At 40.9% G+C, this 21,209-nt stretch overlaps 1 protein-coding gene across 2 annotated transcripts in view; it reads right to left on the reverse strand.

Annotated features, from left to right (window-relative positions):
* Positions 1-1,526: 1,526 nt before the first annotated feature.
* LOC120536983 (protein phosphatase 1 regulatory subunit 29-like) overlaps positions 1,527-21,209 on the reverse strand; it is a 573,722-nt gene continuing 554,039 nt past the window's right edge. For both annotated transcript variants that reach the window (XM_039765570.1, XM_039765572.1), the window contains exons 4-5: positions 17,773-20,765; positions 1,527-1,956 (exon numbers count right to left, since the gene is read on the reverse strand). In XM_039765570.1, coding sequence (XP_039621504.1) covers positions 1,874-1,956; positions 17,773-20,398 — 2,709 coding nt within the window. In that variant the 5' untranslated portion in view covers positions 20,399-20,765 and the 3' untranslated portion in view covers positions 1,527-1,873. The remainder of the gene's footprint in view (positions 1,957-17,772; positions 20,766-21,209) is intronic.

Consider the following 21,209-nt stretch of genomic DNA (forward strand, 5'->3'; position numbering starts at 1 on the left):
AATGTCTGATATCTCAATTTGAAGGAGGTTGGGAGCATGCGCTGATTACATCGTGTTGCCATACCCACCACATAGCGTACCACCAGGACTGAGATCCAAGTACAGCCATACAACGGGAGACACCCTCAGCACCACACTGAAGAGTGGCTGGAGTGCCAATCCTGCCACCAACCTTCAAGTTCTCCCTGTAAGTTAGAGAACCTGCTTGCAGGGCTGGATGCAGATTAATGTCATGCCCAGGACGATTTGAAGAGCTATACCAAATCCCTTGTCTCATCTGGTTTTCTAAAAGGACAGCAAGTCTACTCCACAGTTAGCCTATGGGTTGATTAACCTGTTTTTGTTCACACCATGAGCACTTTTGAAAAACATCCTAATGTGTGGTCCTAAGCTGCTGCCACCAGAGGAGCACTGAAGCATCATAGCTATTTAGCTGTATAGGATCCTCTGACCTAAACCTAAATGAAAACATATGGAACACTGAGGAAAGACACTTGAATTCTCTTCCTTTCTAGTCACAGCTATGACACAGCTGACCAGGAACATTGATTTATATACGAATGATAAACCACAAAAAGGAAAGAATACAGACACCGATCGGGTGAATGACAAGCCACATTCAACCTTGTTATATGCCTAATGATGGACATACAACTTACTGACTTGTTACCAATAAAAAAATGACAACATATCACAGAACTTTGTGTATGTCATCATTTGCTTTGTATATCAGAGTCATCATTTCTGACACTTGTTATGTTGAAATTTCCATTTAGGATCTACACAAAGAAGAATTGATTTTAGTTACACAGTAAATTTCATTAAAGATATCTGAATAATATACCTGGCTAATCATTCCATTTGTTATAGTAAAAAAAGAAATGTGATCATTTGCTAATTTACATTTATTGGAACCTTATCATATATATATACATATAATGTCCAATAACCCCAGGCCGCCAGATGGAGCCCTCCCTGCGGCATGGAGGTGCCCCGAATACCATCAGGGAGTTTTGGACAATGTAGTTTTCATCTTCAGTCCTGCTGGATACCACAGGGGCCACTGGATGGAGCTGCAGGGAGGAACAAAGACTATTTGCCCTACACCCCGGAAGTACATCCGAGTCACATGGTCAAGAGGGATGACTTGCTTCTGGGATGAAGAAGAAGACTTTTTATCTGACCCGGAAGTGATAGGAGATCACATAGACTGGGGGATTGGAAACAGGAACTATAAATGACTCTGGGAAATCCCAGATGGGCGAGCTGAGCTGGGTGGAAGGGTGGCAAGCTTCTGGGAGAGTGGAGGATTGATTATTGATTGTATTGTACTGATTAATGTGTATTGTGGAGAGGAGGGTGCTTTGTGCACTGTGCAATAATAATAAAGTTTTTTATCCGGTGTCTGACGTCTTGGTCAAGGGTTCAAGGGAGCGAGAGCGACCCCTATCTGTCTATATATATATATATATATATATATATATATATATATATACTTATACTGTATATAGTCTGTGTGTGCATGTATACAGATATGTGCATATAAATATATATCTACATGTGTAAATAAAATATACTAGAACGCAGAACAAAATTGTTGACAACTAAGTCCCAGATTCAAAAGATTCCTTACTTTTACAATTAGTTTTAGAATATAGGGTTTTTCTTTTCTTTCACAAACTAGACATTTCTCTTCCTCCTCCTTCTCCTCCACTTCATGTGAACTTTGTTCATGCTCCTCTTCCAACTCCAGATAACCTGGCTAAGGACATGAGATTCCTTTAAAGCCAGGCCTGGGAGTATGTGTGATGTATCAAAACCACCCGTTACAACCACTTCCAAGTAAGTCGGATGAGGGAAGAGAAGCTCCATCTCAAGTGCTCCATCTAGTGGATCTGGAGGTCCCCAACAGTGTTGCCTTCTCCAACTGCATATCCCATTTTGCCCTGTGGGTGTCTAAACAACAAGAAAGTCAGAGTTATGTCACCACCCTAAGTTACAGGAGCAACATATTGCTCTGGTGGACAGCCTACTGCTGATCCATTATAATGGCTTACCATTCAGAGAAGGTACTGGTAATCAATAACCCCAGCAAGAAAGTCCATCCACACCCTCCTTTACATTACAAAGATAGACAGATAGACAGAGAGATATTAATTGTAGTATAGTTGGCAAGATAACATAGATAGATAGATAGATAGATAGATAGATAGATAGATAGATAGATAGATAGATAGATAGATAGATAGATAGATAGATTTAAATAAGATGATGTGTATGAAATATAAAAAATATGCAGCCCCTGCAGCCTTGAATTGGACTAAACAGGACAAAGAAGGTAACATCATATTACGTTATGTATGCACAAAGTTCCTTGGAATTATTATTCATCATAGACAATTTTTACTTCTTTGGAGCATACTGTTACAGATAATAGATATTTTGAGAGAACCAGATTAAATTCCCTTCTTAAATTTAGGAATTTATTTGATTTTGGTTTTAAAATATAGGTTTATTGTAAATACTGCCATTTTGTAAACAGAATGTTATTATCCAATTGAAATGCAAGCCAGTGAAATGCAGATGAAACATGGATGGGGGGGATCAATAATTCACAATATCATGCTAATCCCCCAACCCCAATCACCACTACCTCATACGCCAAGAAGATCTAATACTGAGTGCCTTCTATACTTATTCTTGTTATAAAAATAAAAATGAGAATATTATGTTATTCCAATATTCTGTCAGGTACCCTTGCTCTCATAAATGTTAGAAGATAAGAACTTATGTGAAAACATTTCCATGAAGGCCCCTGTTAATTCTCATTCTCTGTTGATTACATCCCTCTTCATCAGTAGGAGGCATTTCTAGTCAGCCCACGTAGCCCAGTGTTATGAATTTTATGCTTCTCTTATTGTGACCCTAGTCTAGCAGTCTTTCATAATCAGGTTTGGATTTCTTATTTAACCAGGTATACATTTACAGCCCTCATTGACACAGTCATATGGGAGCAGAAGTAGATATTCTTGATTTCTAACCACCTACAGTATCCTCTACACCCTTCATCATCGATAAACTCCTCAAACTGCTGTCGTTCTGTTAGCTTATGTTTTAAATGAACCATGTGGATATTTAAATGGAGACGGGGTGCAGCTTCACACACTTGTCCCCAAATCTCAGTCACACCTACTAAGGGACTGAGGCACAGGTGGTCAGACTGTCTGAACTGAAGAACAACTTCCATTAAAGAGATCGGTGTTAATAAGGCAATTAACTGGACTTTAAAAGAGACCTTGATGTTACTGTTGCAAGCATTAAATCTAACTTCTTTAGATTTAGATATAGATTTATATTATCAGTCTTGCTGCTTTTTCCAATCATCTAATTCCTTTCACCACCACACCTATCTTATGTCTAGAAAGATCCCTACTGGATGTCTGCTGCCCTCCAAACTGTGCAATGCCTTTCTGCGTAAATCAACACAGCAGATCCTGAGCTGCAGCCATTAAAATTCAAAGTAGATAAAACCTCCCAGCAGGGCGCCTGGTATCTGCACATCAACATTCTTTACTAAGGTGCCACAATGATGAAATCTAATAGGCCGCAGCAGTAGTCTCAGCTGCCGAAAATAACGGTCACCGTTATCTTTAGTGCGTCATGGGCGGCAAGCAGTATAAACATTTTTTTTTAACATTTCTCTTTTTCTGGGTACTTCTTATTATTAGTGCTCTAAATTGTGAAAGATGGATTTGAGAGTAGAAATGAATATATACAGCATGTGATGAGGCTGCAGTGCTTGGGCTCTTTACTAGACAGACTCCATTAGTAAAATAAAGTATGAATGAACGCCTGCCAAGTGATGATGAGATAAGCTTATTTTTTATTCTATAATAAAGTATATGCAAGGAAGCTAAGTAAGTAGATCCCTGACTTGCAATATTTTAGGAGGATTACTGTTATTGATGCATATTACACTAGAGCCAAAAAAAAGGGTAAAAGCATTCAGTTAACAGATTTAGGTTAGAAATATTAAGTCAATTTCTAGCTGGCACAGGGTACTGTAGATATTAAAATATTCAACTGCATGGAAGAGAATCATCAGGTAGTGTTTGCCAGACTACTTTGAATTGTTAATGGAAAAACTGAGTACAAAAATGGACGGATGGATTACTCAGCTTGCGGAATGGCACACGGCACACGCCACGCACGCGTGCGCTCCAGGCGACTAGACTTTAATTAGCTCTTATCGCAGGCTCAGGCGTGCACCGCCTTACATGGCCTCTCCTGGCGTCACACCTTCAAGAGCTCTAGCCAGACAGCAGTAACAGAACTTTGTCATCCACCGTTTATGTGTCGTGTTGATTTAGGTCTGTTTTAACGGTGATGAAGTGGAAATGGTGGCACCCCTTTACTTAAAGAGCAGTCAGAGGGAGAGTGCAAGTCCCAGCCATGCAATATGTCCAGTGTTTCTACCTTTATATTTTAAGGATGATGCCTTAATTTAGGTGGCATGGTGGTGCAGTGGTAGTGCTGCTGCCTCGCAGTTAGGAGACCCAGGTTCGCTTCCTGGGTCCTCCCTGCGTGGAGTTTGCATATTCTCCCCGTGTCTGCGTGGGTGTCCTCCGGGCGCTCCAGTTTCCTCCCACAGTCCAAAGGCATGTAGGTTAGGTGGATTGGCAATTCTAAATTGGCCCTAGAGTGTTCTTGGTGTGTGGGTGTGTTTGTGTGTGTCCTGCGGTGGGTTGGCACCCTGCCCAGGATTGGTTCCTGCATGTGCCCTGTGTTGGCTGGGATTGGCTCCAGCAGACCCCCGTGACCCTGTGTTCAGATTCAGCGGGTTGGAAAATGGATGGATGGATACCTTAATTTAAAGTAATTGGAGCACAGGCAATTCACAGTCATAACTGGCAGCTTCTTACTCACTACACCAAAATGTTTTCTTCCATTTATTTTTTACTGATCCTTTAATTTCTGCCTAATACCATGGAACACCTAATTTCATTTTTTCTCTAACATTACATTTTCCTTAGGGTAGTCAAGTTTTGATTCCCACATCCTGATGTACATACAGGTTAGGTTAGGTTTGATTTGATGTTTCTAAGCAGACCCTTTGGGGTGCTTTCTATTAGCGGGCCTGTCCCGGAATATTCACTCCTTATGCTTCACTGAGAGAACTAGCTAAAGTACCTGGTGTTGCCCGGGTACATTTGTAGAATGGATTAAAGTAAGAAAGCAAAGGTTTATGTGTTTTTTTAATGGTGACCCTGTTGATATTGCTGATCATTCCATCAGTCATCCACACTGCTTCTCTATCAATGTTTCTGCTTTCATAAGGCAAGAATTTGTACTTTTTGAATCCTATTGGATTCCAAAATTGTGGAACCGCCTTGCTGGGTTGTGATCCTGAACACTGTCATGTCTAACTTGTCCTCTTAGTTTACAGTGGACAGTTTTTAATGCTAAAATTCTGAAGAAAAGCAGAGAAAGCAGGAGTTAAACAACAACTCTTTGATTGTCCTTTGTGCTGCGCTTCCACTCTCAATCAAGTCTCACTCAGCACCCCCTGCAAAAGTGCACGATACTCCTCTGCATATTACAGCAGACAGAAGCAGCATGTGATGCTGCCCAGGTGAGTGACCTTAAACTCTGATAGAAAAATAGATAGATAGATAGATAGATAGATAGATAGATAGATAGATAGATAGATAGATAGATAGATAGATAGATAGATTTGTGTCTGTCTTTAACTACTTTTTTATGCATAAATCCTAAGGATGTCAGAACTAGCATTCCAAAATCTATAACTAGAAAATATAACTGATGTATATATTCTCTTGTTGTCTAAAACTGGCTTTATATACAGACAGACATATCCTGCAGTTTTTGGTTACTACCATATAAGTTCAAATCCCTGATGCTTCCTTACAGTGTCGTCAGTGGGTCAACATCTATGCATATGGAGACCCTGGTGAGCTGCTCTGCTCCTTCTCACCCACTCAAGTCCGCCAGTGAGCAGCATCTGGCGATGCCATCACTGCATGGTGGTATCAAGTCTCAATCCAGACTCTTTTTCGGTGTAGTTCCTAGTTGGTGGAGCAAGGCACCCAGCTCTTTCTGAACTGCTGACTCCCTCAATGAATTTAAGAAACAGTTGAAAACTCATCTACTCTGTGAACATCTGTGAAATTGATTGAAAAAAACAAAACTTTGCTCAGTGATCTTTCATATTGTTGGTTGATTTGTTGTTACATTAAGTTTAATTGGTTTATTGATTCTTTATCTATGATTGTAAGTTTATTAGTTATTACATCTTTTCACTTTTTTATCTGTCCTATTACACTTGCTGAACAAACAGGCCCTCGCCTAATGTTACTCGATTATGTTAACATCTTTTGAAAGTCGCTCTGGATAAAAACATCCATCCATCCATCCATTATCCAACCCGCTAAATCCTAACTACAGGGACACAGAGGTCTGCTGGAGCCAGTCCCAGCCAACACAGGGTGCAAGGCAGGAAACAAACCCCGGGCAGGGCGCCAGCCCACCACAGGGCCCGCACACACACACACACACCCACACACCAAGCACACACTAAAGGACAATTTCGAATTGCCAATGCACCTAACCTCCATGTCTTTGGACTGTGGGAGGAAACCTGAGCACCCGGAAGAAACCCACGCAGACACAGGGAGAACATGCAAACTCCACGCAGGGAGGACCTGGGTAGCTATCAACTGCGCCACCATGCCGCCCGATTAAAACATCTACTAACCAAATAAATGTGAATGTAAATTTATAGGATATATACTGTAGATTGATAGATCTGATAGTCTCTATTTTTAATATTTTTGGCTACATAACGTTTTAAAAGTTCTATATAGCAGCACTTCATCAGTGAGCAATGTATAATACCATGCAACAAATACAAAAGTAACAATCCATTTTAACAATTTAAGCAGCTGCCATGTTCTCACCAACATCTTCGGTGTCAAAATTAGATTTAGACCCATAGATTTAGACGGGTAGCACAGCTAGTGAATCTATCTATCTATCTATCTATCTATCTATCTATCTATCTATCTATCTATCTATCTATCTATCCCAACTACACTATACTCATCTATCTATCTATCTATCTATCTATCTATCTATCTATCTATCTGTCTATCTATCTGTCTATCCCTGCCAACTACACTATACTCATCTATCTATCTTTCTATCCCTGCCAACTACACTATACTCATCTATCTATCTATCTATCTATCCCTGCCAACTACACTATACTCATCTATCTATCTATCTATCTATCTATCTATCTATCTATCTATCTATCTATCTATCTAATCCTGTCAACTACACTAATATCTATTGATCAATAGATCAATTTTGGGTAGAGTGGTGGCTCTGAGGCTAAGGATCTGCACTGGTATCTTGAAGGACCCCAAGGGGTACGTGAAAACTAACAAATTCCTATAATACAAGAAATTGTATAAGGCGAAATAAAGAACAAAAAAAAAAAGATAGGTAGATGGTGTGGTTCCCGGCCGGGATGCCCAGGAGGACCAGAGGAGGGTTTGTGCCTCCTCCAGACCGAGAGGGGGTGTCCGTCCTGGTTATGCTGGAGGCCTCGGGTAGAGGGCTTGAAAGCCCAGCCCTGTAGGGGCCCGTGGCCACCGCCAGGCGGCGCCCCAGTGCCTGATTATCCCGGGAGCCCAGCACTTCCGCCACACCAGGAAGTGCCGGGGGGAAGACGACAGGGGACACCCGGACGGCTTCCGGGTGCGCAGCTGGCACTTCCGCCACACGGGGGTGTGTCCGCGGGAGATTGCCAGGAAGCAACTGGAGCCCATCCGGGTTCCTGTAAAAGGGGCCGCCTCCCTCCAGTCATTAGCGGAAGTCGGGTGGAAGAGGACGGAGCTGGAGTGAGGACTGGAGGCGGCCAGGAGAAAGAGAGGCACAGGACTGTGTGGCCTGGACATTGGGGGAATCGGTGCCTGGAGGCACTGGGGTTTGTGAGTGCACTAATTGTAAATATTGTGAAAATAAACGTGTGTTGGGTGGAACTATGTTGTCCGTCTGTGTGTGTCCGGGCCAGCGTTCACAATAGATAGATAGGTGTTCTGTCTGACTGTGAAAAATAATGACTCTACTTGTACACCAGAGTCTTTGTGTCATCAGACAATATTTTCTAGTGTCACACACCTTACTCTGTAATGATATTAAATATTTTAACTTTCTACTGTGCTTGTAAGGTTTCCTATATTTACATTAAGCATCAAAAACTTTATTTATACCCACATCTGAATTCTTCCTCATCTTATTGTTATGCTTTTTCAGCCACCCGTACATATTTTTATCCAACATATTTAGCAAGGAATACAAAATTTACAAAGGCCTCTATGAAAAGCAAACATTACAGAACAGGATAAATCACATTTTGTGTTTCAGGTACTTATTTTTAAGAGAATCAGCCACGTGATTAAGAGTTTGGTTGTATGCATATGTGAGCTAGAAATGGACTGTTGCCCTGTCCAGGGTTGGTTCCTGCCCTTCACCTAACACTGCCAGGCTTGGCTCTGGCCTCCCAGTCTAATGGGTAATCAGTGAAAGGAGTTTTATTTTGTTTTAGACCTTTTAATCTTACACTTAATGTGTAATCTTTATCATATTATTAAGTTTATAAGAAAATGAATAGATTTTTGGAAGTAAGAATGAACCGGCAAAGAGTATAAAATTAACCATCAGAGATTTTTCCTAATCCAAGTAAGTAGAGAATAATGCAATATATTTAGACTAAAGTGCAGAACCAGGCATGTTGTGCTAGAGAACATGAAGTTGTTTATCTTTTTTAATGTTACAGTTGCTTAATACCTTCAAATGTATTGGGCCAAAGAACCTTTAAACATTCAATGCAGATTATTTATCAGATGTTGAAGAAGAAACAGAAAATAAAAACCATTTTGAAGGTGTTGGGGTAATCCAATCTATTTCGAAAATTTACAGCCATGCAAGACTCACATCACATCACACACACTTATTAGCATGCACACAATCTTCCATTTCAGGATTGTGAAAGACCACCAGTTGATCACAGGACCCACTCACACACACACACACACATACATACCCATGCTGGACTAATATACAGTCAGTAATTTAGCTAAAACATGTGCAATTTAAAACCAGGGTGCTTACTTCATGAGAAAGCAACGTTAATCACTGTTCTTCCATGGTGGCACACCTAAAAACATGTTTATCCAATTCCTCATAAGCAGTTTGCCTACAACTTCATATGACTTTGTAACTTAAATTGGTTGACTGCAGTTACAAATGTCTTTGCTGATGCAAACAACTTCACTAATTTTTGATCGCATGGATTAACAAGAGAGTAGGCCTACAAGGGGTAGTAGTATAGTTGATAGCTACACTCTACTCCATGCGATTGACCAATTCTGGGAATTTTTCGGTTCACCCTGCAGCAGATGTATGACATTGGTATACACAGAACACTCTAATAGTATAAGGGGGAGTCATCCTGAATGAATCCCTGTTACGATAATGTTTCTTATTTGGTATTTGTTTGACCTTCACGTGTGTATTTCTTGTTTTTTTTCCTAATTTATTTAGAGGTTTTTGCTTATGGAGATTGTATTTTCTGAGTGTTTTTTTGTTTCAGTGTTTTTGAGAATTGTTTGAATGTTCTTATGTGCCATTTATTGTTATTAATGAGTGGTGCCATTTATTTACTCGTTTCCTTGTAAATGACCCGTAATTGTGTGGCGCATCAAGTCATTAGGTCTGCGTAATATTAGGGTATACCAGATAACTTTTCCTTATCTGAAACTGCAGATAGAAACAAGGAGCATTTCAGTTCTTTAGGTTTTCCTTTCTTGGTTAATGACATAGTCTTATGGCCTTGATCGACTTTGATTTTTGTTTCATGTATTGGTTTTAGAAAGTAAATGTTTGTTCTCTCAGTTGTGAACTTTGCCTTTTTAATAACTATCTCTCTTCTTCCAATCCTTTTCAACCGTTTGCTAGTATTCTTCCCACCTTTTGAAGTACAATTCTCTAGCAGTGACAGCGACAGAGTCTCTCTTTCCAGTTACTTTGACCCTAAGTTGAGAAAACATATTTTCTTCCATTCGTTGTTGCACTTGAAACTATTTAACTATATTCTTGTTTTGGTTCCGGTTGCCTCAATTGCTAATCTCTTATTCAGCCATCAGCCTCCTCTGTCCCTACTTTCCCCATCTGATTTCATCATTTGTCAATTTATCTTTTTACACTTTGGTATTTTTCCAGTCAGAATTCTAGAGATTCACTGAGTGTTGTGAGCCTCCTCTTTGTGTAAAGACTGTTAGTCAACATTACTTGCTCTGTGTCAAAGACAAGATGGAGGTGGTGGTAGTTTGTTCTACCTTAGAGGGCAAGTACTCCCCTAATTGTAGACCTCAACGTTCATAACCAGCGCAAGCACATTTTAGGCCCAAACACTAATGAGTATTTTGGGACCCTCCCACTCATTCATTAAGTCAAGTCAAGTCATGTTGGGAAGCCTTCACTGGCACAGTGTGTTGCCGCACCCATTACACGACGAAACAACTCGGGATCCTGGTTGGCAACCCCCCAGGCAGACACGCGGTCCAGTTCCACCCTCCGGAAATGACCGTCTATCTGCCGCAGCCAGGTGTTACGTGGGCGACAACTTGGACTGGTGCAGCCACTCTGGACCCCAACAATGAGGATCTTATGAGTTGGATCACCCTGGGGGAAACATGCCACATGGCCGTAGTGCCATAACTGATGGTCCCTCACAATGCAGGTAATGTTCACTCATTCATGCACCACAGTATTCATATAATTATATTTTTGGCCAAAGCAGTCCTCTGTCTGTCTGTCTGTCTCTGGCAGTCACAGCATTTTACACTATTTGGTCCCTGCTTGAGTGTCCATCTTGATAATCATCTGGCAACATTGCCTTATTCATATTATATTTACCCTCCCACCTACTTAATAAGGGGTTTGATCTGTTTTTGGGCCCCCCATAGCATCAGCCTCCTTGTACACAAAGTAAATGAAATAAGTACAGTAATCCCTCCTCGTTTGCAGGGGTTGCGTTCCAGAACCCCCCGCGATAGATGAAAATCCGCGAAGTAGAAACCATATGTTTGTGTAGTTATTTTTATATATTTTAAGCCCTTATAAACTCTTCCACACTGTTAACATTATTAGAGCCCTCTAGTCATGAAAAAACACCCTTTAGTCAAAAGTTTAAACTGTGCTCCATGACAAGACAGAGATGACAGTTCTTTCTCACAATTAAAAGAATGCAAAAAGATCTTCTCTTCAAGAGCAGAAAATTTCAGAGAGAGAACTCGCTCGTAAAGAAAAGCAAGCAATCAAAAAATCAATACGTGTGCTTTTAAGTTTGCCACGGCATTTTTTAGAGGAGCGTCTGTATATTCTAAGCAAACAGCTCCTCTGCTCACATCTCCTCCGTCAGGTGCAGAGAACGTCAGAGAGAGAGAGAGAGAGCGAGCTTAATGCAAACCATCAAAAAATCAATAACTGTGTTTTTGGCATCACCGCGATAAAGCGGCATTTCTTAGAGGTGCATCCGTATCAACTAGGCAAACAGCTTCTCTGTGTCAGGCGCAGAGAATGACAGAGAAGGTGAGATAGAGGCAGAGACAAGCAAACAATCAAGCTCCGCGCGGGACGCATATCTTATAGCATTGAGGAGTTTTAGTTAATATGTAATACATGCTCTGATTGGGTAGCTTCTAAGCCATCCGCCAATAGCATCCCTTGTATGAAATCAACAGGGCAAACAAACTGAGGAAGCGTGTGGCATAAACTAAAAGACCCATTGTCCGCAGAAATCCGCGAAAAGGCGAAAAATCCGTGATATATATTTAGATGTGCTTACATTTAAAATCCGCGATAGAGTGAAGCCGCGAAAGTCGAAGCGCGATATAGCGAGGGATTACTGTAATTCACTTTAATAGACATGATATTCACTGTGGTTTGCTCCTTGAGTTTTATTTAAACTTTGATATCCTCTTCTTTTGCTATCTCATTATGTTATGTATAGGGTGCTCCAGATCTAATTATGCAATTTTCATTACGCTATAACTTATTAAGTTTACTACATAATCACCCGAAAAATTCTGGACCATCGAGAAGCATGCGAACTGATGACATGAAGAATCGTCTTTGCGGCGAACTGGAATTGTCCCCGCATAAATCAAAGTCATCCAGGTGATCTGGATCTACATAATTAGATCTGGACCACCCTTACTTTTTTTTTTTACTAAACCACAAACAGAGAAGCTGGGTTTATGTGGCCACTAGAGTTAACAACATCAGCAGGCATCCTTGCTTTTTCTAACATGGCAGACTCATTTATTAACATTGTCAACATTTATAGTTGAGGAAAGGTTCTACATTATACGTCCTAATTAGTACAGCATAAATTCTGTTCTTTCTGATCTTAAGTGTTTAGATGTACAAAAAAGCATATCATCACCTGGCAATATGTCATCTGTCCTCATCTTGCTAGATATCTCCTCTGCCTTTAAAACAGTCAACCACCAGGTTGATCTTCTCTGATGTTAGCATCACTGGGACTGACCCTAAGTGGTTTGAGTCTTATCTGTTGGGCAGACCCTATGTGTCCATGTCAATGTTGCACCAGTCAAGCATGGTGGTGCTCTAAGGATTGGTTCTGGGCCCTCTACTCTTCTCTCTCTCTTCATCTTCTAACCAGGACCTATCTTACCATGCCATTGTTTCTCTTATCACTGCTATGCCATTGACACACACCTGTACCTGTTGTTCCCTCCAGAGGGCCACACAGTATTGTCTAGAATCTCGGCAATGATCAATCAATGATACTGTAACTTGAGTGAAGGAACACCATCTTCGGCTCAACCTGGCAACCTCGTTATCCCAGTTTGTTCATCTCTTTAGCATTCCATCTCTGTTAAACTCAACTTACTATTGTTAAAACTTGTCAAGTCTGTATACAATGTTGGGGGTAGTTGCAGCAGTGTCTAGTTCCTGCAGGGTCACTCCATACAATATCCACAAAATCAGACCAAATCTGATGGAATATGCTGGACAACCTCTAGCCCAGGCTTTGGTCTTGTCACATATGGACCACTGCAACTCTCTGCTGGCAGGAGTAAAGGCATGTGCCATTAAGCTGTTGCAGACGATTCAAAATGCAGCGGAACATCTTGTGTCCTTCCAATTGGCACAAGTCTTTCATCTTTTCAGATCACTACACTGGCTCTCTGTGGAAGCACTTACTAAGTTTAGATTCTTGATGCTTGCCTACATAGTAGTGAGTGGGTCTGTGCCTATATATATATGGATACATTTGTGGGGTCCTATGCTCCTTCTCAACCACTTAGAACTGTTGATGAATGGTGTCTGGTGATGCCACCCCTGCATGGTATCAAATCTCAATCCAGACTGTTTTCGTGTGTAGCTCCTATCTAGTGGAATGAGCGCCCCACATTGGTTCAAAATTCCGACTTCCTCAATATTTCTCTTGTTTGGTAAATTTCTGTCTAACTAATATTAGTTGTTAGGATTTAATAAGTTAGGAGTTGTAACTCTCTTGTATTTTGTTCTGAGCTCTTCACTTGTAATGATCAATTTCGTACCCTTTGTCCTGTATCACTTGTTCTGAAACAGTCCCCCGGACTGATGTTTCCTGAACTATGTAGAAATCTGTAAATGCAAAACTTATTTTGTTGCATTTATCTGTTTTGCTGCTTTTTCAATCATATCACAAACATATTTTAGTTCCCACAAGTTACGTAAATAAGATTCTTGTTTCAAGGAGTGCTATGTGGTCAAACAGTCAACAGCTCGGACCTGACCAGGCCCTCTGGTTAATATATCTGTGTCTAAGACCACTTTCACACTATCACTACAGTTGTAGACCAACTTTTTTTTAGTCAGAAAAATTTTAATCGGATGATTCCAAGTCAAAGGTAAATGTAACTAAAGCCGGAGCCAGAAATGTTTTCCTATAAATTTTCTACACCTTTGTAATATGAAAAAATCAGGAGTGGTCTCCCCTAGACTTTCTCCTGTACTCAAATATGGGGATGGATATTTGAGGAGTAAACCACAAAACAATTATACTTTTATATTATATACATTAAAGAGCCATCAACAACAAATCAAATTAAATTAATAATATATTGAACAATTATTATAAAAGTAAAGTTAAATAAATCAGATTCTGCAACTGCATGAATAAAAAAAAAAAAACAAAAGTTGATGGAAATCTACATTTTGTACCTAATACTTGTATGCAAAATTTGGTTAACCTAAGTGAAAGCGTACTCCAGTTATCGTGTATACACACACGCACAGACAGACAGACAAAATTCCAAAAATGGTATCTTTCTTTTTTACAGGATTCCAATTCTTTCCCTATACTTTGTATATGAGAAAGTCAGGGAGGTCTAAAATGTTGAGATTCATCGAAATCTCAAAATGGAATTTTTGGTGGATTCCAATTATTTTCCTATTCTTCATATACGAGAAAGGCAGGGAGGTCTAAAACATCGAGATTAATCAAAATCTCAAAATGGAATTTTTGAAGGATTCCAATTCTTTCCCTGTTCTTCATATACGAGAAAGTCAGGCAGGTCTACAACGTCGAGATTCATCAAAATCTCAACCTTGAATTTTTGGACGATTACAATACTTTCCCTATGCTTCATATACGAGAATGTAAAAATGCCATAGTAATCACCCAGAATGTCTCACCAGCTACACATAATACAAGCTAACAGTACTGAGGAACAAACCAATCATAACAAACTCGTAATGTCACATATGCAAGCCTACAACTGACTTGATCATTCCCTATCCAAGTTGAAGATGAGATTGTGAATCCCAGTTACCTCCAGATGTGGTAATCCACATCTGTGCTTTTCAGCTCCAGCTTTCCATGTGAGACACAGGTGGTTCACTAAGGTGGTAGTTAGGCAGCAGTAAAATGAGGTGTGCATGTTGCTCATGTGGTGGAAACTTGTGGTGCTCATGGGGTAGAAAGTAAAAATGCAGAAGAATTTGTTCTTCATATCTTTTCTATTTTGTTTTTAAACGTTTTGGCTTCTGGTTTCCCATCCATAGCATTGTTTATGATTCATGAATATGATGTGAAAAGTAAATTAATAAATTGATTACATATTGTCTGAAGAAGATGTCTGAGCTGCCTCGAAAGCTTGTATATTGTAATCTTTTTAGTTAGCCAATTAAATGTGTCGTTCTGCTTGACGTCTCATTAGATTGAACAAAGTCAGCATTCAAACACGACCCTACCAACCTTTCTTTTGGAAAAAAATGATGTTGGTGGCTGTAGACTACTTTTATGTCTCTTTCGGGATCTCTGTCCCCTAACCACATATTGTTATGTGTGAATAATATCAGCACGGGAAGTGACTACCTTGTATTAACAGCAAAAAAGAGCAAATTCTGAGATTTTTAACAGGAATTTTCCAACCTCAATGAGTTAAAGAAGATTCAGTTTTGTGAGGAAGCTCCAAGAAGATGAGGGTTAATTGAGGTTGGAATCAACTCATTTCTAACCCAAATAGGTGACACGAAAACCGCAGAAACGACTAAAGCGGTGTGGCATGAATGGTTATCATCTGTGCACAGCCCGACTTTCATTTACATTTCATCACAAAAGCTTCATTGTCAATGAATCAAATGACAGATACTGGCAACGAATAAAGGGAAGACCTATTGAAAATGTGTTAACAACAATCAGTCCGTGTTCATACCAGAATCCAATGTCTATTTAGAAAGTGTGTCGTGAATACGGTTTTCCTGCTTACATGTCAACTGGGGGTATGCCCTGCGTGTTCTTATCATTTTAGCAACAGAGACAACACGCCATTGTACAATGAACTGTGAAAAGAGTGGATTGATAATGTGAACATGGGGCTACAGTTAAAAAAATTACTAGAAACAGTGGAGTGCCCCGAGCAATTTAGGAATTCGGAGACTGATGATTTAAGGAAATATCTTTTGTTAAGGGAAGCATCCATACCTGATCGAGTAGTGCAGTCATTCTGTCTAAAAATATCTAATCTCGGATCATTCCATTTTACCAACTATACTGGCCACAAATGTGCACAAGTATTATAATAAAATCATATATGCAATCCTGATACAAAGAACCAATATTTTAAATATGAGATACATATTTAAAAATAAAAATAACAAATTGTCTTATTTTAAAAACATATATTTTAAGCATCAAAAAGATTCTATATATTTCTTTATATATATATATATATATATATATATATATATATATATATATATATGTATATATATATATATATATATATATATATATATGAGGTTGCATTGCCCCATCCCCAACCCACCCCTTCAGTCTTTCTATCTCGCTCTTTTTGCAGCTTAGTGCTCTTTTGCCAGTTTGTAAACATATGAGAACTTTCAGTTTTTGTTGTTTTTTTTTTTTTTTGTGTGTTTTAGTTTGTCACAGTTGACCACCGGTTTTTGCCTAGTGTGATGTTCCTGCCGCCTACCATTCTTTGGCAGCGGCAAGGTGAAAAAAAGAAAAAAAAAAAGCAAGAAATAAAGAGAAAGGCGGTGATAGGCCATAAGGATGGCAAGGTTAGGTTTGCTCAGATACTGAAACTCCGGCCAAAATAAATGAAAGAAATCAGCAACCAAGTACAGAAAACCAAGAGTGGAGATTGCTGCTCCTTTTGTTATACCAAGTTCAAGATGGCAAAGGAGCAAAGGAGGAGGGGGTACATTGTTATCCACCAATAACCTGAATGGAAAATAGGCAACTATTTACGCGTTTCTGTCAAGATTCCCTGATTTCCATCTGCTTCCTTTTCAATTATAGATCTTCCCCACCTGGAGATCATCAAGCAATCAAGATAAGAACACAAGAAAAAAATAAAGACATGACGACAGGGAAAAGGCGATTGGATTTATCTTTCCTCTCCTGAGCAGCACTGAATCTGGAATGTGAAAGGACGTCGAGGCAGCCAGGATATCAAAGTTAGCACCGAAACGTGCTGTCAGATTTGTATGTTCAAGACAAGATTTTTTTTTTTTTTAAATAATAAAAAAAAAAAAAATAGAATAAAATAGGGTTTGCAGGGATGGCATCATGATAAGAAGATACACAACATCGTTATCCTCTCAGCCTTCAACCAAGCAAAAACGCTGCTACTCAATTCTCATTTTCTGAGTTTCTTATCTCTCCGAAGAACAAACATTTTATTGATTCAAACAGAGGAATCTCAAAGTTATACGGCGGTAGGTTCCAGCCAAACCCGACTCCATTATGCTCACACTCTTCCTTTCTGTAATCCTCTTAGCAACCATGGAGGCCTTAGGCTTGTGGTGATCAATATTACATGCAGGTATAGAAAAGGATCCAAGTGAGGAACAAACTGAGGTTCTGAACAGACATCCCCATCGAATGTCTTCCTCTAATAGGATTAAAAAAATGAAATTCTTCCCCAGGCTCCCCCCCCACCCCACTCCCAAAAAATAAAGTTTTAACTTACTCTGTTTAAAAACACATCTAGAAAATTAGAGACCCATGGAGAAACTGGAGAGCTCCTTTATCGTTTCAGCTAAGGAGGAAACCTAACCTTGCTGTGGAGTCTAAAAACCTGCCAGTTCTAGCAGTGACACTTGAGAAGTGGAAAAGTCACAATTTTTGCTGGGCTGACACACCTTTCCAGTAATCCAAAATATCGTGAAGATCCTCATCCTTTGCAAACTGGACCTTCTTTCTCAAAGCGTGGCCCGCCGCTATATAGGAAGCCTCTTCTCGTGGGCTCTTCTTGTAAGGCCTGAAGCGTTCCCATATTTTTAGGGTGCTCTCGGAAGAGTATTCGGGACTGGAGGAATACCCCGAATAGTTGTGCCTGGGGGAGAGCTGGGAGTAGGAAGCAGCGTCCCTTTTTGAGCGGGTCAGAGGTTTAAGGAAGGAGGCTCTCTGGGTGGGAGACTCTGACGAGCCCTCATAATAGAGAGCCGGAAAGGAATGGCGATGCTCTGAGCAGTGGTACGCTGGGCGCACTTCCAGATGCTGAATGCTAGATGTCCCTCCAGCGGAACCCATTAGTGGTAACCTTTCCAGAGGTTCCCCACAGGCTAAAGGACTACCTTTCTCTGTATACTTGGAGGAATCTGGGCTTCTGTCTGGAACGTCGAGACTGAAAACCCGCGCACTTTTAACGGAACCACTAGAGGAGACGCTGCATCTCTTCTTGGCTGAGCTGTTCACCACGACGGCAGCATCAGCACTCAGTTGCCTCTGCAAAGGTCGGCCCGAAGGAGGCTCTCTATAAGGGGGGGAAAGAAAGCCACCTCCACTAATTCCAGGCCTCTCTGGTAAAGGGACACCCAGTGGGGGTGGAGGAATGCTCAGCTTGGGGGATGAGATTATCTGGACACCTGACGGGCACGTCTCTGAAGCTGCAGAAGAAATAGGCATCAATGATTGAGGTCTGCTTGCAGAAGACGATGTCACCCCGCAACCAGATGAGTCCAGCTTCAGGGCATCAATGCAGTTGTTAATGATCTGGTTCACCTTGTCCACTTCTTTAGCGATTGTTGAAATCTCAGAGGCTGAGCCATTGGCATCTTCTTCTGAGTCATCCCCCACATCACAGCCATTGTCATCTTGATCTTGTCCCGGTGTCTCTTCCTCAACTGACATAGAGCGGTGCTGGTGAGACCTCTCTGTTGAGTCCCCGATGGAGCTAGTTCGAATGTCCATGTAGTTTCCTTTGGTAGCTGACAAAGCTTCTGAGAAAGAGCTGAGCGTCTTCTCAGCTTGAGGAATGGCAGAGAGTCGGGATGTAGAGGTGTTTGATGAAGCTGGATGACCACCGACCATTGAACTGCTGGAAGAAGACGACAGCAGTTTGGGCTGCCCATGGTGATGTTGGTGCTCATGCAGTTTCTGAACAATTGAGCTGATCGGTTCTGAGCCGGCACTGGCTGCGGCTTCAGGGCCGTATCTCATCTCCAAAATGGTCTTTTTGACGCTCATAGATTTTTGCTTTTCTTCTTGGATTCTCCGTTTCCGTAGGCAGTAATAAACTACTCCTAACACTATGACCATCCCAAAGAGGCACCCCAGAATGGTCATGATGTAATGGGTAGTGGTAGAAGCATTAGGGATTTTCTCCTCTGGATTTTGGTTACGAGTAGTAAACGTAATGCAGGTATGATTGTGGCGCTGTGAATTACGGATGGAAGCGACACAGAAAGTGTAATCCGTATGGGACTTTAGTTTGTCTAGGATGATGAATTCTTTGATATTTCTTAAATTCATCACATCAGAAACATAGCTATTGTTGTATTGGACCAAGATATACATCTTTCTATAGGGGAAGGGGATCTGCACCACCAAAGTGGCTGTATTAGAAGTTATTTGATGAACCTGGATACTGGGGTTGACAGTAGGGTCCATAGTGGAAGAGGTTGTGGGTTCCAGCATAATGAGATCATCAGGATCAGTGCCAGAATTTTCATAGAGATCCATTCTTGGATCAGAGTAAGACATGGTAGGCATACCAGGTATAAGGGCTCCATTTCTACACATGGAGGACAAAATGGACATTGCATTCCTACCATGTCCAGGCCGTGGACTTAACAAAGGATACCCTGAAAAATCAGGTGGTGTTTCACACTGCAGTCGGTCATAGTTACGTGTCACATTGTTAAAGGCCTCCAACCAGACTAGGAAACTATACAGCTCACAGGAACAATGAAAGGGATTTCCAGCCAATTCACACACCATCAGACGACTTAGTCCTGTAAAAGTTGAAGGGTCGATCCGGACAAGTTTGTTGGAGGACAGATCTAGGCTTATTAAGTTGGGGCATTCGAAAAAGGCATTGGCAGCAATCACTTCAAGCAAATTATGCTGCACAAAGAGATACTGCAGACGCCCCAAGCCACGTAGCATGCCTTCCGTTAGGTTGGTCAACTTGTTGTATCCAAGCTGCAGAACTTGCAAGTTTGACTGGCCAGAGAATGCCCCTTCTTCAATGTAGGAAATTTCATTCTTGGTGAGGTTCAGGTCAGTCAAATTGCAAAAGCGGCTGAGAGAACTGAAGAACACTGCCTTGAGTTTGTTCTCATTGAGGCGAAGGTCGTGAACCGTGCTGTTGATGTGCTGAGGGATGGTTTCATAGGGCGGCTGGTTCTGACTGCAGATCGCCAACCATACGTAGCCCTTATCTCCTTCAATAAGCCAACAGTCTGCCTTTACCTGAGGCAAGGCATGAAAAAACAAAGTGACGCAAAGGAGTGAACAAAGGGCTGTCCTGAATGGCTGGGGCATCGTGAAGAGTTGCTTCGAATTCCTTGTAAAAGAAAAAAAAAAAAGCAATATGATCCAGAAGGAATAAGTAAAGGAATTAGAAAAATCTCCAAGGACTGCTTATATAACAATAATGGTGAAACAGCACCAGACAACCAGAGTGGTGCTTTTCTAGGAGAAGATCATCAAAGTCATCAGATGCAAAATCGTCCCCATCTTTAGTCTTTTCCTGATAAATGTTGGCAAACCTTTTTTGACCCTGTAGACAACTGTCTCCCAGTTGCCCTTTGGTTCCCTCCAGTTCTGTTTTTCACTGTTGCTCACTTTCTCGTCCTTTCTTCTTTAGTTGGAACTTCTAAGCTTCCTTCTTGTTCAAGTAGAAAAATATCTGTATATGGAACAAGAAACAAGAAAACAGATGAGTCAAAAAAGCGGCAGGAAAAGTGTCACATCTTTTCTTTTATTATATTCTTTCTCTTGCTCTCTCTCTTCATTATGACTCATAGAAATCAGGCATCTGTGATAAATGAGGTTGCCAGGAGTAAAGAGTTTATGGTATGGGGACCTCAGCACTTTGGCATGATGCCCTGAGGTGTATTTATTAGGTCTATTAGTCTGTGCCACCCAGTGGATATCACAGAATGACAGCTCCCTGGGAAGGAAGGAAAAGACAGGAGTCTTGCAGGTGAGTGGAGATGATGTATTGTGTCTTGAGGCCATCAGGGTGACTGTGCATTCTGATCTGGTTTAAGAAATGATTGGTTTGTGATGTACTGGGACTGAGATGGTCAGTTCTGAAACAAACTTGTAACACACCCCGGAAAACCTCGGG

Source organism: Polypterus senegalus, chromosome 10 (genome assembly GCF_016835505.1).
Source record: "Polypterus senegalus isolate Bchr_013 chromosome 10, ASM1683550v1, whole genome shotgun sequence".
Lineage (NCBI taxonomy): Eukaryota > Metazoa > Chordata > Cladistia > Polypteriformes > Polypteridae > Polypterus > Polypterus senegalus.